The sequence below is a fragment of the Suricata suricatta genome, chromosome 9, assembly GCF_006229205.1.
Source record: "Suricata suricatta isolate VVHF042 chromosome 9, meerkat_22Aug2017_6uvM2_HiC, whole genome shotgun sequence".
In the NCBI taxonomy this organism is placed as follows: domain Eukaryota; kingdom Metazoa; phylum Chordata; class Mammalia; order Carnivora; family Herpestidae; genus Suricata; species Suricata suricatta.
In genome coordinates this window covers 46,965,406-46,982,280 of record NC_043708.1, presented here as the reverse complement: position 1 = coordinate 46,982,280, position 16,875 = coordinate 46,965,406, and the positions used below count along the sequence as shown (strand labels likewise).

Below are 16,875 nucleotides of genomic sequence, written 5' to 3'. Positions count from 1 at the left end.
GAGTTCTATTGTTAATTTTTTGAAGAACCTCCACACTGTTTTCCAGAGTGGCTGCACCAGTTTACATTCCCACCAACAGTGTAAGAGGGTTCCCGTTTCTCCACATCCTCGCCAACATCTATAGTCTCCTGATTTGTTCATTTTAGCCACTCTGACTGGTGTGAGGTGGTATCTCAGTGTGGTTTTGATTTGTGTTTCCCTGATGATGAGTGATGTTGAACACCGTTTCATGTGTCTGTTGGCCATCTGGATGTCCTCTTTGGGGGAGTGTCTATTCATGTCTTCTGCCCATTTCTTCACTGGATTATTTGTTTTTTTGGGTGTGGAGTTTGGTGAGTTCCTTATAGACTTTGGATACTAGCTCTTTATCTATATGTCATTTGCAAATATCTTTTCCTATTCTGTTGGTTGCCTATTAGTTTTATTGATTGTTTCCTTTGCAGTGCAGATGGGAGGTCCCAGTAGTTCATTTTTGATATTGATTCCATAGCCTTTGGGATGTGTCAAGTAAGAAATTGCTGTGGTTGAGGTCAAGGTGGTTGTTTCCTGCTTTCTCCTCTACGGTCTTGATAGTTTCCTGTCTCACATTCAGGTCCTTCATCCATTTTGAGTTGACTTTTGTGTATGGTGTAAGAAATATATCTAGTTTCATTCTTTTGCATGTTGCTGTCCAGTTCTCCCAGCACCATCTGTTGAAGAGACTGTCTTTTTTCCATTGGAAACTCTTTTTTGCTGTGTCATACATTTGTGGGTCCATTTCTGAGTTCTCTATTCTATTCCATTGGTCAATGTGTCTGTTTTTGTGCCAATATCATACTCTCTTGATGATGACAGCTTTGTAGTAGAGGCTAAAGTCTGGGCTGTGATGCCTCCCGTTTTGGTTTTCTTCTTTGATATTACTTTGGCTATTCAGGGTCTTTTGTGGTTCCATACAAGTTTTAGGATAGTTTTAGCTTTGAGAAGAATGCTGGTGCAATTTTGATGGGGATTGTATTGAATGTGTAGATTGCTTTGGGTAGTATTGACATTTTAACAATGTTTATTCTTCTGATCCATGAACATGGAATGTTTTTCCATTTCTTTGTGTCTTCTTCAATTTCCTTCATAAGTCTTCTATAGTTTTCATCATACAGATCTTTTATATCTTTGGTTAAGCTTATTCCTAGGTATTTTATGGTTTTTCATGCAATTGTGAATGGGATCAGTTTCTTGATTTCTTTCTGTTGCTTCATTGTTGGTGTATAAAAATGCAACTGATTTCTGTTCATTGATTTTGTACCCTGCGACTTTGCTGAATTCATGGCTTCTAATCGGCTTCTGGTGGAGTCTGTCAGGTTTTCCATGTAAAGTATCATGTCATCTGCAAAAAGTTTGACTTCATCTTTGCCAATTCTGTTGCCTTTCATTTCCTTTTGTTGTCTGATTGCTGGTGCTAGGACTTCCAGCACTATGTTAAACAACAGAAGTGAGAGTGGACATCCCTGTCGTGTTCCTGATCTCAAGGGGAAAGCTTTCAATTTTTCCCCATTGAGGATGATATTAGCTGTGTAGCTTTCCATGAATGGCTTTTATGATGTTTAAGTAAGCTCCGTCTATCCTGACTTTCTCAAGGGTTTTTATTAAGAAAGGATGCTGTATTCTGTCAAGTGCTTTTTCTGTATCTGTCGATAGGATCATACGGTTTTTATCTTTTCTTTTGTTAACGAGATGTATCACATTGATTGATTTGCAAATATTGAACCAGCTCTGTAACCCAGGAATGAATCCCACTTGATAATGGTGGATAATTCTTTTTATATGCTGTTGAATTCAGTTTGCAAGTATCTTCTTGAGGATTTTTGCATCCCTATTCATCAAGGATATTGGCCTGTAGTTCTATTTTTTTTGCTGGGTCTCTGGTTTGGGAATCAAAGTGATGCTGGCTTTGTAGAATGAGTCCGGAAGGTTTCATTCTATTTTTTGGAATAGCTTTAGAAGAATGGTTATTAACTCTGATTTAAATGTCTGGTAGAATTCCCCAGGGAAGCCATCTGGGCCAGGGCTCTTATTTGTTGGGAGATTTTTGATAAATGATTCTTCACTAATTATGGGTCTGTTCAGATTTTCTGTCTCTTCCCGCTTGAATTTTGGTAGTGTGTGTGTACTTAGGAATTTGTCCATTTCTTCTGGGTTGTCAAGTTTATTGGCATATAATTTTTCATAGTATTCCCTGATAATTGCTTGCATTTCTGAGGGACTGGTTGTAATAATTCCATTTTCACTCATGATTTTTTCTATTTGGGTGCTCTCTATTTTCTGTTTGAGAAGTCTGGCTAGAGGTTTATCATTTTTGTTTATTTTTTCAAAACACCAACATTTGGTTTCATTGATCTGTTCAACTGTTGTTTGGATTCTATTTGGTTTATTTCTGCCCTGATCTTTATTATTTCTTTTCTTCTGCTGGGTTTGGGGTGTTCTTGCTGCTCTGCTTCTAATTCCTTTAGGTGTACTGTTAGATTTTGTATTTGCTCTTTTTCTAGTTTCTTGAAATAGGCCTGGATTGCAATATACTTTCCTCTTAGGACTGCCTTTGCTGCATCCCAAAGAGTTTGGATTGTTGTATTTTTCTTTTGTTTCCATATTAAAAAAAATTTTTTTAGTGTTTTATTTATTTTTGAGACAGAGAGAGGCAGAGCATGAGTGGGGAGGGGCAGAGAGAGAGGGAGACACAGAATCTGAAGCAGGCTCCAGGCTCCGAGCCGTCAGCACAGACCCTGACGCGGGGCTTGAACACATGAACGTGCGATCATGACCTGAGCCGAAGCCGGATGCTTAACCGACTGAGCCACCCAGGCACCCCTGTTTCCATATATTTTTAAGTTTCTTCTCTAATTGCCTGATTGGGCTATTCCTTCTTTATTAGGGCGTTCTTTAACCTCCATGTTTTTGAAGGTTTTCCAGACTTTTTCTTGTGATTGATTTCAAGTTTCATAGCATTGTGATCTGAAAGTGTGCATGATGTGATCTCAATTCTTTTATATTTATTGAAGGCTGCTTTATGACCCAATATGTGATCTATCTTGGAGAATGTGCCATGCGCACTTGAGAAGAAAGTGAATTCCATAGCCTCAGGATGAAGAGTTCTAAATATATGAGAGTGTGCTAAAACTTACACATACCAAAATTACTGAGGAAAGAACTTGTGGGTGAGGATCATAATGATTTAATGACCTATTTCACTCACACATGGGGAGTGGCATTATAGCATGTATCAGCATGTGTGAAAAATGCTTAACATTTCTAAGAAATTGCCAAACTTTCCCAAAGTGTCACACCACTTTACATTCCCGCTAGCAGTATAAACACCTTGGCTTGTCCACAGCTTCACCAATATTTATTTTTGTCCTTTTCATTTTAGGCATTTTGGTGGGTGTGTAAAAGTTGTTTTTAAGAAAACATTGTTGTTCTAATTTATTTTCATCTGAACACCAAGGAAGTTGAATACATTTCCATATATTTATTGACTACTTTGGATGTTACCTTTTGTAGAGTGCTTGTTCAAAATCTTTTGCCCATTTTCCTATTGGGTTGTCTGCCTTTTTTGTTTTTAAAGATTTTAAAAGTTATCTCTACACCCAACGTGGGGCTTGATCTCCCAAACCCCGAGATCAAGAGTCATGTGCCTTATCAACTCAGTCAGACAGGAGCCCCATCTGCCTTTTTCTTAACGATTTGTGGAAGTTCTTTGGGTCTTCTGGGTAGGTCTCTTGTAGATATATGTAATGCAAGCCTCTTTCCATTTTGTGGCTTATTTTTTCCTTCTTGTAAAGGTGTCCTTAGATGAACAGAGTATCTTAATTAAGTCTATTTTGCCAACTTTTCCTTTTATGGTCAAAGTCTTATTGTTTTGTTTGAGAAATCTTTGCTTACCACAAGTTTGTGAAGATGTTTTATTTTAAAAGAATTATAGTTTTATGTATTTTAGATTATTTATAGTCTATCTGGTATTTTTTGTTGTGTGAGGTAGCAGTCAAGATTCCATTGATCTTCTGTTATGGTTTTCAATAGATTTTCAACATAATTTATTGAAAAGGCTATATACTTCACTTCACTCTAGGGCAAGATCTGTCAAAAAGTATGGTAAGTGTGGGTCTGTTTCTGGACTCATGATTGTATCTCAATGTCCATCATCAAGCCAATGCCACCCCATCTTAATGCTATAGCAGCTTTATCATCTCTTGAAATCTGGTAGCCTAAGACTCCCAGCTCTGTTTTTTCTTCTTTAAGATTGTCTTGAGCTGGGGTGCCTGCGTGGCTCAGTCAGTTGAGAGTCTGACTCTTTGATTTGGCCCAGGTCATGATCCCAGGGTTGTGGGACTGAGCTCCTTGTCAGTCTCATGCAGAGCATGGAGCCTGCTTAAGATTCTCCCTCTACCTCGCTCCCCAGCTCGTGCTCACTCTGTCTTAAAAAAAACAAAACAAAACAAAAAACTATCATGAGGATTCCAGCCCCTTGGCATTTTATGTAATTTTAGAATCAATTTGTCAATCTCCATGACAATATCTGCTGGGATCACACAGAATCTTTAAATCAACTGGCAGCTTTACAATATCAAATCTAATTCATTAACATGGCATGACCTACAAAAAACCCCAAAAACAAACAAACAAAAAAAAAACATGGCATGACCTGCCATTTATTTAGGTCTTTAATTTCAGTGATGTTTTGTTAGTTTCAAGGGTACAGATCTTGCATCTCATTTTTCCCTACGTATTTGATAGTTTTCTGTAAATGGAATCCTTCTAAAATCTCTTCTGTATTACAGGTATATATGTATATAATTGTTGTATATAATTATCTTGGCAGTGCAGCCAGCTGCTTTTCCAAGTTCACTCATGATTTCCAACATTTATTTGCAAATAATGGTATTTTTATTCCTTTCTAAATCTTTTAATCTTTTATTTAAAAATTTTTTAGTTTTCTAGGTTTATTGAAATGAGTAGGATCTCTATAAATGACAAGTTGTGAGAATGAGAAAACTTGAGTTGCTCCTGATGTCAATGTAGATTCTATTTTTGAGAGGGAGGGAGGAGGAAGAGAGGAAGACAGGGGAGAGGAAGAGAGGGAGAGGAAGAGGGAGAGGGGGAAAGGGAAGGACAATCTTCACTTGATCTTAGCCAAAAGGCCGAGAAGCGATAGGAGAATCTTAAGCAGAGCCTCCACACCCAGTGCAGAGCCTGACTCTGAGGTGGGGATGGGGCTTGACTTCATGACTCTGAGATCATGACCTGAGATGAAACCAAGAGTTGGATGCTTACCTGAGGCACCCAGGTATCCCACATAAGCTATTTCTTGATTTAAAAAAGTGTTTGTTTATTTTGAGAGAGAGATCACAAGCAGGGAAGCGGCAAGGAGAGAGAGAATCCTAAGCAGCTTCCATGCTGTCAGCACAGAGTCTGATACAGGGCTTGAACTCACAAACTGAACCATAAGATGAAATCAAGAGTCAGATGCTTAACCGACTGAGCCACCCAAATGCCCCATCTATTCCTTGATTTTTAATTTTTAGGTATTATCCGTTGGTTTCCTACTGTGGAAAATGAGGATCTAGATAATTTTTCTACCTTACATCTAACACCATGTCCTCTCCCACTACTAGTATGCTGTAATTTTGATTAGATTCGTTATTTGCTGTTAATGCCATGCCATTCAAACACTGGACATTGTTTTTCTTTTCTATACCATTTTGCTTTCCTGGAGTTAGTAACTGCGAGGTTTTTGTTTTTGTTTTGTTTTTGTCGGATTTCGGTTTTAGATGTTTTTTGCTTACAAACAGTAGCATCACTGATTGAAAGACCTTGAGGGCCTTCAAAAACATCGCTTCCATCCATTTCCGATTTCAACCACAGAGGCAGTGGTTAGTTCTAAAAGATTTATTGCCTACTCTTTCAGCTGTCTGCCTTCTGTGACACTCAAGGAGCCTCCCTGGCCAGATGCAAGTGGTACACTGCAGGAGATAATGCCCATAATGTCCCGGCAGCAACTCAACCATGAGCGGGAGTCTGTAGTACATGCCCCAGCCACTTGTCCTTCAGGAGAACAATTGTGGGAGCTATCACACAGCTTCTCAGAAAACCTGGTAGAGTAAGCTGTGCTTGTCTACACAGCAAGGACTTCAATAAAGTACCCTTCTGTCAACCTTTCCCACCTCTCCACCTCAGTATCTTAAGTCCCTCACTCCTATTTTCTGGGGTCTCCAAAGAAAATGATCTTACCCATGCTCTGTTCTCAGTCTGTTTTTAGGAGGAACCTCTTAATCTTTGCTAGGCGTTTAACTCTTAAAATACTGAGATGCACCAGGTATTTTATCAGTTTAATCTTTCTCAGTCTCTCCAGGAGCTTCTAATATGCGGGTATGCTCTCTAGGCCTGGTGTAGTGTCATCCTTGGATACCCTACCACCACCAGGGATTTCTACCTTCTCATGTGTGGAAGCCCATTTTCTGCATCTAATGTCTTCATTTTGCTTAATTTATGCCCTTATTTTTATGAAGCACATCTTCTAGTGGCTTCCTGAGAAAGGCTGTATGGCAAGCAAAGTTTTTGAGAGCTTGCACCACTAAAAAGATCTTGATTTTAACCCTTAGGTTTAATACTTTATTTGGATCCAGAAGTTTATGTTGGAAATTTCTTTCTGAATTTTTAAGGCACTGCTTCTGGTGAAATTTGAAGCTGTCCTGATTTTTATTCCTTGGTATATGGCCTGTTTTCTTTGGAAACATAGCAGATCTTCTCTTTGACTCCCCACATTTCTGAAATTTCAGAGTGATGTGATTTGGTACAGATTTTTAAAAAATCTGCTGTCTCTCCTCAATCTAGAATCTGAAGTTCTTCAGTACTGGAAAAACTTTGTGGTTTCTTTTTGGAGATTGGATAATGGGCATCCCTGGCTATTAGTTTGAACTTCCTCTCTCTCCCCTCAATGTTTCTATTTTTTTTTTTCTGAGAAATTTCTTCAACTTTATCTCTAAACCTTCTATTGGATTATTCAGCTATGCTATCATATTTTCCAAGAGCTTTTTATTTTCCGAAAGCCCCTTTTTTAGCACCCCACTCTTGACTCATACTTGCAACATCTTTCAGAATATGTATTTTTTTCTTTTGACATCATCCTGTATAGTCTGTTGCGTCTAAGTGCTTTTTTTCCCATAACTGTTTTCTCCCTTTACATTATAGGTTTTCCTCAGATATTTTATATGTCTTAGTTGTTTAATCATTATTAGTATCATAAGACTATAAGGCTAACTGCAAGGTCTGGATGCAGGGAGTAGAGGGCAAAGTAACTATGATTTTCATGTCAGGATCTATTTAGGTCTTTCCACTTGAACTGGTGACACTGTACAGAGAAGACTTCCAATACTGATGTTGTGGGAAGGTCTGGCTGCCAGGATCCAGTGAGAGGAGGATATTGGTCTTTGTATCTAGTATGTAAATACTTTGTTTTGAGTATGGTCCCCTGCCATCTATTGTATCCAGGGTCCTTCTGTCCAGGGGCCCCATTTAACATACCCCAAATAAACAGGCACACACTTACTGAAATATCATATGTGCATTTAAAAAGAAAATTTACATTTTATTTGCATAACATTTTATGGTTTGCATATTGCATAGTGAAAAGAACAGAGTCACAAGACTCACGGTCTGGCTCACCCACCAACTTGCTGTGTGAACTGGGTATGTCTCTTAACTTGGCTAAACCCTCATTTCCTCATCTGGAAAATGGAGATGATACTACTACTTATTTTACAGAACTGCTAAAGACTGAATGAGATCGTTCTACTGTTTTCTTCTCAAGTAACTGCTGGAAGTAATCTACAGTTTGCTATTGCTAGCCCCTTGTTCATGATCTCAATGCTAAGTGTTCTCAGTAAATGGATTGGAACACCAGGTACCAATGTGACACTTTAATTCTGAGTACTAACAATAGCAAAAGAGAAGCAAACTCGAAAATGGACCGATCCTTTCTTATTTTTAGAATACTGGTTTTCATAATACTTCTTTATACTATCTCATCAGGAATTCGATTTCATTTAAAGATTTCTTTTTCTTAAACCTACTCAAAATGAATACCTACATATGTGAAAAACCCAAGATTACACATGTAACTGCTTTACAGTTTCCCCTGTGGTACAGTATAAGTAAAATGCGTATCACGGGCAGTTAAATACATCCCCCCCTACATTCCAGATGATAACATATATGGATATTAATTTATTATGCATTATCCCTAATGTAAAAAAAATCACAGGTATATTATACTGCTTGTCGAGAATACATACACATGGTAGTCACATCAGACATCTACACCCCTTCATCAATAGGTCAGCCATTATCAATATCTTCCGTATGACCCCCTGCGATCATTTATAATTGAAAACACAAAACTCCCTTTTAAGGCGATTCTGGATGATACTGTATTATAAAATACTTGTATTAAGTAAAACTGCATGTATGTACTGAACCCAGACACTCTGCCTTTAACCCCTCAAAGTACTACTCTTAAAAGGTAAACAAAATTTTTATACATTATAAAAAATTTAAGCTGCTCTGAAACCCTCCTCTGCTAAAAGTTACATACATTACACCACTCCAGCAAGAGATTAATAAATAAAGATTAAATATTCTATTTTACAAAAACATACAGAATGGCCAATGTAAAAGTGAAAGGCTTCTTTGATAATTTCTTTATCAAATTATGTTCAATAAGAAGGAATAAAACATGGTATAAAAAAAGAAAACTGTCACTAAATTTATCTTTCTGAAGATAATCACATGAGTTGTTATCTAAAAATATCATGGCACCCTTGTTACAAACTTTTTTTTTTTTAAAAGACTGTGTTTCCTGGAACTCGAGGACTATTTGTCTCATAGCTTTTATTAAGCAAACTTGATATAACCACCACACAGTGGCAAGAGATAGAACAGCTGTTTCCAGCTACAGAAATATTGAATTCTAGCTTAAAGTATAGATCACTTGAGATATAACCCATTAGCAGTTAAAGTAAAGCATAGTGTAGTTTGTACTGAACTTCAGATATTTTTGCTTTCAGTGGAGTACACTCATTTTCCTGCCATTTGAGATCAGTTGTTGTTGTTTAGTAACTATTCTCATGTCCAGCCAAGATGTACAGATTGCTGTGTGCAGTAGGGTTTTCTGTCGGCCTACTTTCCAAAACGACAACCCTGCAATTAAACCAAAACAAAAGGCTTGTTTAAGAGTGAAAACAGAGACTGCGTGCTTCATTCAGATACTGATATCAAACTGTGAAAGAATATCACTGTTCAAAAAGATCACAGGTGCACTGTCAAGTTCTGCTTTATACTTTACAGCTTAAAAACAAAACTGAATAAGGATTGATGAGTTTATGAACATGAAATATTGAAAACATTTCAGGATAGTCTCATCTTACTCCAACTAAAATCAAATTTGCTTACTCATCTCTGCCAATAAAAGGTAAAATAAGGCTTTTAGAATACAGTTGATTCTAGAACAACATGAGGGTTAGGGGCACTGACCCCCTGCACAGTTGAAAATCCATGTAGAACTTTTAACTCCCCCTAAACTTAACTGTTAATAACCTACTGGTGTGTGGAAGCCTTACTGATAACATAAACAGTTGGTTAACACACATTTTGTATGTTATATGCAATATATACTGTATTCTCATAAAGGAAGCTGGAGAAAGAAGTTATTCAGAGAAAATACATTTATAGTACTGAACTCTATTGAAAAAAATCTGCATACAAGGGGACCCTTACAGTTCCAACCTGTGTTGTTCAAAGGTCAACGATATACATAACATGCGGGGAATGAATGAGAATAAAACAGGGTTCCAGGAGACACTCATCCCAACAGCAATGCTGTGACTGGCCTGAATCGGAAGAGCAGAGGTTCTCAACCATTGCTCAGGGCTGATGTCCTGATATCACCACAGCCAGTTCTGCTGCAGTGACAGCTTTTGGTGGGACGATGAGAAGGGAAGAGTATTTTACTGGTTGTAGAGGTAGACAATATGGACTTTGGAGAACAAAAGCTACGAAATTTTTTCCATAGATGGCAGTTTTGGAACTTGTCTTTCATTTTGATCACAGAGACTTTCTAATTTAGACTGCCTTCAGAAATGGAGCCAAATGTTTTCTGATACAAAAGCAAATGTCAGGAGAATAATCTGTTGGGTTTATGCAGTAATAGTTAATAGAAGGTAACAAACCAGGAACAAATGATGAACACAAAAGGGGCCTGAAATATGTCGTGGTACTAGGGACATAGACACACTCTGTGTTGGCTGAATGTAACTCTCTCTAGAAACATGATCCTCACATTGGCAAAAGGATTGCTTAATCGACTGATTAAATTCTTCTCTCTCTCAATAAAGATATAGGTATATTTCTCTAAGTTGCTGAGCCTTCTAAGAATTTTGGTTGAAACATAGTTATAGGCTGATATTAGAATTAAGAACACAACCACTGAACTCCTTTGATAATGAAAGTAAAACAACCAAACTATTACCTGTCTGATCCCAATAAGCGGAAAACTCTTGTTTCATCTGAAATTTCCTGGGTAACCTGTGAAAGAAAATATCAGTAATACCTTCATCCCCATCTTATTTAAATCACAGTTTAAAAACCATTTAGAGCTCTTATTAAAGAGAAGAATATTTTTTGACAGGCTCAGTTCCTTAAGTGAAATAAATCTTCTTCAGTTTCTTTAATTAATGGTAGAAATAAACCAACATTTATGGAACATCTGGTATGGGTCAGGTACTTTTCTTAGAATAACTCTGTGATATATATTATAATCCCCATATTAGTGGTAAAACCCCACGAAGGCTGGGAGAAGTTGAGTAACTTGCTTAAGACCAAGTAACTGGTACAGGTGTGCTGGACTGCAGAGGCTCAGTACAGAGGCTCACGGTGGCACCCTGTAGCCCACCTGAGTTCCACAGAGTTGGGTCTTACATCAGTGTTATCTATGGTGCTCCTTTGCTGTTTTCTCCAAAGCTGCAGAAGGTACACTCACACATGTGCAGGTACGATTCCTAAGTGTAGGGAGTTTATACCCTTGTGAATAATCCTTAATCAAGAGAGACAGCAGCTGGTGTATAAATGCACCAGCCTCCCCACCTTCAAATGAGTCTATTTTAAGATGTGGTTTATACCCTTCCTCAGTGGTCCCTTTAGGATTAAGCTATGTTGCCCACAGTGGGAACCAGTTTATTAATGTGCTCTTTAATGGCTTTTTGCCCCTCTCCATCTTATATTCCCCTATCTACTACCAATGAACTGCTTGTATTTGATTCCTTGTCTTAGGGTCAAGCTTTTGGAGGAATCCAAACTATAACAATGTGGATATAAAATAAGTATAAATATAGTCTGTTATCAATTAATTTGTAGTCTAGCTGGGAAGACAGAATTAGTAAACTTGAAGTGGGAAATTAATGAGGTGCTATACTACATGGAGGTGATTTTTAGAAAATAAGTTCAGAAATGTTCCAATCACTGTGCACTGGAATAGTTGAAAATTACCTTATGAATATTATAGCTAGGCCCAAACTGAAGGATGAGAACATAAAGACGTAAGCAAGATAGTTTTAAAATAGGAAATATAATTTGTACTTAATATAGTGAACGGATTTCTTCAATAGCTTTCCAACCATAGGTGTGACACCGTGAAAAAAGCATCTAGGGACAATTAATCTTATGGCAGTTAGTAGGCTACAGATTTCTTTAAATGCAGGGGCCTGGTGACATTTAGTGACATGAGTAACTAAGTAAACATATTCAAAGACAGCTGATTTATGTCATTTTCTCTTGGAAGCATTCTAATCCCATATTCATGTAAGAGGTACAAATAATCACTTATATATATGTAAGAGCATGGACAAAACTAAAGATAATTCATATAGAAGACTTTTAGCTTTAAAATAAGTCCACAAATATGTGAGACTATGGTGTAAAAGAATTACATGGGTACAGACACGGATGGGAGATGTCCATGTTAGCATTGTCTTAACTATTAAGATTCATCTCTCAATGTGAATTCCAAGTCCCATCCTGCATGATATGTAGCCTGATTATCTTAGCTAGAAATGATTTTTGGAGACCCTTAAAATCCAGACTCTGCCATTTAACTAGGCACTGAACTCTGGGCAAGTTATTTAACCACTCTGTGCCTATAAAAAAAAAAAATGGGAGTATGAATATGACCTAATCCCATTTAATTATTAGTCTTAAATATAAGCTAATATTTGTAAAGTACCTGGAACACAAGTGTTGTGAAGGGTTGATATTATTTATAATAACACTTCATTATGCCTTACAGTGCTATAATAATAGTGTCTTCCATGTAGCTGGTACTCAAGAAATATTTACTAAATGAGTTAATTTTCTTAGATTTTTTTTCCTTAGTCCTATGATCTAATACATATTAATTCAGAATTTTAAATATAATACTAAAAATAAGCTCCACATTTATAGATTACAAAAAAGGCTTATTAAATTTATAGAAGTGTAAGCAATCTTGGCAACCACATTTACAAATGACAGATCAGAGGACTGGAAGTGTGCAAACTTCTGACTGACAATTCCTTGTGGCCATGGAAGAAGAATCATACAATGAGTAAAAAATTGAACTTATTTGAAGGGAAAATACTATCAATTTTGCTCTGCCAGTTCACTACTAAAGGCATTAAACTTGGTAATGTGGGTTCAGAAAGAAAATGCATAAAACAAATGTTTCAACTTTGTAGGTAATTTGAGAAATCTTACCTCATCTGATTTGAAGCTTTTACCCTGCATTCCATGTTTCCAGAAAGCCAGCACACTGTCTTGAAGGCATACTGAAAAAGATGAGACAGAACTGAAATTAAAATGAAGCACAGAGTAATTCATTATACGTTTTCTTCAACTGTTTTTAACAAATACTAATGTAAAGCTTTCCAAGTGCATGGTGCAAGATTCCACTGTCTAGACTGTTCCCAACATGTTTGTGGCTAAGCCATGCCTAAGCTCAAATAATTTATTGAGGCAGGGTCATGCAAACTTTCAAAGGTATATATAACTGGCATTCATTTAGACATGGGCTAACTTCTGATGAGCTGGATATCAACATATTAATTTCTCTTTAACACACTATCCTCTATCTTAGGTGAATAAAATGATCAAACATACATGATTGGTTTTTTGGTTTAAAAACATGGTTATTTAATACTGTTCTATACTTAGAAATAGCTAAAAGGAAGCATCTTTTTATTCATACGCACATTTCCCGTTACAAAATTTTTTGAAAAATAAACCTTGCAATCCAAAATGTAACCACACACTGAATATTTATGATCTGTGAGCCAACTCTTCTAATTGGGAGGATCTCCTAGTTGGAGTACTCACTGCTGTGGCGTGGAGCCGCTGTGCCTCTGCCCTGGGTTTGTAGCCCCACTGTCCTTAGGACGCTCATAGCCAAGCGTGCCCACCTTCCCACTGGCTTTGGATTCAGGAGTGACCATGACCCCAAAGTATGGCCACATGGCATGCTTTCACCCCTCCTGCTCCCTACCTGCCTCCCATGTTCCCCTGGAGTGGGCTGAAGATCTTTGTGGGGGAGACCTGCTCTTGCTGTGCCTTGTCCATCTCTACGTTCTGTTTGGTTTCAAGCATGGGCCTGGGCCCACTGAGGCACCCTAATGGGGTAAGTAACCTAGAGGTTCAGAAAACAGAGGAGGCAGCCTCTACAATTGTGGGGGAGGGGAGCAGGGCCTCTGGGCCCTTGGGGCAGGAGGCTGCAGTCATTACAGTGCAGTCAGTGAGGAAGGAAGGAAGGAAGAATGAGGGAGGAGAACCTATCTGATTGTTGCAGGGTTGGCTGTATGCCTTACACCAGTCAAGGTAAAGGAAGAAAGTGATTGAAGCATTTTATTTCTTACTAGAATATGGAGTCTGTAAAAAGTTAATGTAAGAATGTTCTGGGTTAAGTTAGCTCAATAAAAATACAAGTATTTTACAGTAACAAATAACACAAGTTTCACTAACTGTGACAAATAAAAAACCCAGTTACTAATTTTATTTTTAAAAGGTGATTTAGAAAGACTCTCTATCTCTCTCTCTCTTTTTTTTTTTTTTTACCCAGAAGGATTCTTGTAATTATTTCAAAGTTCACTAGCAAGGAGAGATGATAGCTTAAGAGGAACAAACTTTTGTGAATCAATTAAATTTCCCTAAAAAATGTGGCATGTATGAAAAAGTTTAGGTAGCAGTATGTTTCAGTTAAAATGAAAAGGAACTAAAGATCCATATGTCAGAATCCCTATTGAAAATACTAAATCTTAGGGGTGCCTGGGTGGCTCAGTCAGTTAAGCGGCCGACTTCAGCTCAGGCCATGATCTCACGGTTCGTGGGTTTAAGCCCCACATCAGGCTCTGTGCTGACAGCTCTGAGTGTGGAGCCTGCTTCTGATTCTGTGTCTCCCTCTCTCTCTGACCCTCCCCTGCTCACCCTCTGTGTCTCTTTCTCCCAAAAATAAATAAACGTTAAAAAAAAAAAGAAAATATTAAATCTTAGAAATTGGTATGCAATATCTAGCATGTAAAGGAGTAAAAGAAACTAGTTCCAACATCCTTTCTGACCTACCATCTACAGAAAGTTCAGGTTTCCTGCTTCAATAAATTATATTTTCCAACTGCAAGCAAATTACTTTTACGTAAGATATTTGCATAGAGGGACGAACATACTTTGCAACAAGGCAAAATTTCAGTTAAGAAACCTTTAAATACTTAAAGACAAAAACTTTCTAAATAATGAGAAACATTTAAAAATTATATACATTTAATTGTAAAATACATGCATTTTTTAATGGCCCAAATTGCCAATGTTATTTTAACTATTTTTGACCTACAGTAGAGTCATATCATAAATTGTTCAAAATGTTTCCGGCTATGGTATTTTTTTCATAAGTTCTATCATCCCTGAGGAAAATATTTACTGACATATAACCAATGAGGATGCAAACAATAATAAAATATAATAATTTTTTATCATAAAACCAATGAGTAATTACACAGAGTGAAACACTCATTGAAAAGGAAGCAAATTAAAATGGCACATTCGTTTCCAAATCCTGTGGGAAACTAGTTATTTATATATAAATAGACTTAAAAGCAATAACCATCAGCACACCCCATCTAGAGTCTTACATGGCAAAGAATTACAGCATATCTAACACCATTAATCACATCACACAAATACCTTTGTGATTTGGAAAAAACTGGGAGAAGTACATAATTCACTTCATGCAGCAAAGGGAACAATGAACAGAAATTTAAAAAATGATTTCAGGTTTTAAATGCCCAGGAAATAACAATAAAAGATTATGGTCTAGACCTGCACTGTCCAATACAATACAGTGTCTACCTATATGTGGATCTTAGCATTAAAATTACATTGAAATTTATAAAATTAAAATTAAACTGTAGCACTAGCCATGTTTCAAGTACTTAACAGATACAGTTAATGACTACTGTATTTAAGAGCACTCAGAACATTTCTCTATCACTGAAACTTCTATGAGACAGTGCTGGTCTAGACAATCCTAAGTATAAAATGAACAAAAAATCAAGAATTCTAAATACATCATTAAAAAAGGAGGCTTGGGCAAAACAGGGGTTAAGAGGTACAAACTTCCAGTTATAAAACAAATAAGTCACAGGGATGTAAGGTACAGCATAAGGAACACTTTGTACAGTCCACAACACTGTGATAACTTTGTATGGTGACAGACGGCAGCCAGATTTACCGTGGGGATCATTTCATAATATATAAAAATATCAAATGACTATGATGTATACCTCAGACAGGATATCATATGTCAATTATACTTAAATTAAAAAAAAATAAAGAAGACTTACCTACAGATTCAATGCGAAAATCAAAACTTAGCTCAGAGGCCAGTTTCTTACTTGATTTTAGTTTTCCCTGTAGATTTACTATTTTTACAAATTCTTAAAAAAAAGAAAAGCAAGTCAAAACTGGAAATGAAAATCTGCTAAAATAAATATAACTTGATTGTGGATTCTACATGGATATAGAACAGTCTACGTGGTGTCCAAGTACTCAGCAATCAGTTGAATTTTTCCCTTACGAATTATATAACATAAGTAATATTTGCAGTAATTAATAACTTTAGTATATGAATAATATTCTACAGAGGTACACAGGGGCAACAAATAGTACTTTTCAAGGGTCATAATTTCTTGTAAGTAAACTCTGGGATGGTGAGTATACACAATCTATTTTTCATCTTTTTGTTTTTTAATGTAATCATCTTTAGGTCTGACTTGGAAGGCACCGTTTCTGGAAGATACTTTCTTATCTGTCTGCCGTGATTTTTGATTATAGGCATGTCTCCACTGGTGCTTACTAAAACTGATTGATACTGTATAGTTGACAACTCATTTTAAAAGTCTTACTTTCAAATGTAGATGGCCCTCAAGGGTGTCATGTTAAGCGAAATAAGTCAGGTGGAGAAGGACAGATACCATATGTTTGCACTCATAAGTCTGACAGGAGAACAGGAGAAACCTAATGGAGGACCGTGGGAAGGGGAAGGGGGAAAGAGTTGGGGAGAGAGAGGGACGCAAAACCTGAGAGACTACCGAATACTGAAAACAAACCTGAGGGTTTAAGGGGAAGGGAGAGGGGGAAAGAGGTGGTGGTGGATGGCAGGGGCCCGCACTGTTGGTGGGAATGTAAACTGGTGCAGCTGCTCTGGAAAACAGTGTGGAGGCTCCTCAAAAAACTATCAATAGAACTCCCTTATGACCCAGCATTAGCACTGCTAGGGATTTA

General features: G+C 37.2%; 1 protein-coding gene across 3 annotated transcripts in view; it reads right to left on the bottom strand.

Annotated features, from left to right (window-relative positions):
* Window positions 1–7,578: 7,578 nt before the first annotated feature.
* The window catches only part of MAP4K5 (mitogen-activated protein kinase kinase kinase kinase 5), a 104,743-nt gene continuing 95,446 nt past the window's right edge, over window positions 7,579–16,875 (bottom strand). For all 3 annotated transcript variants that reach the window (XM_029951624.1, XM_029951625.1, XM_029951626.1), the window contains 4 exons: window positions 15,936–16,028; window positions 12,808–12,878; window positions 10,550–10,605; window positions 7,579–9,222 (listed from right to left, as the gene is read on the bottom strand). In XM_029951624.1, the coding sequence (XP_029807484.1) occupies window positions 9,135–9,222; window positions 10,550–10,605; window positions 12,808–12,878; window positions 15,936–16,028 (308 nt within the window). In that variant the 3' untranslated portion in view covers window positions 7,579–9,134. The remainder of the gene's footprint in view (window positions 9,223–10,549; window positions 10,606–12,807; window positions 12,879–15,935; window positions 16,029–16,875) is intronic.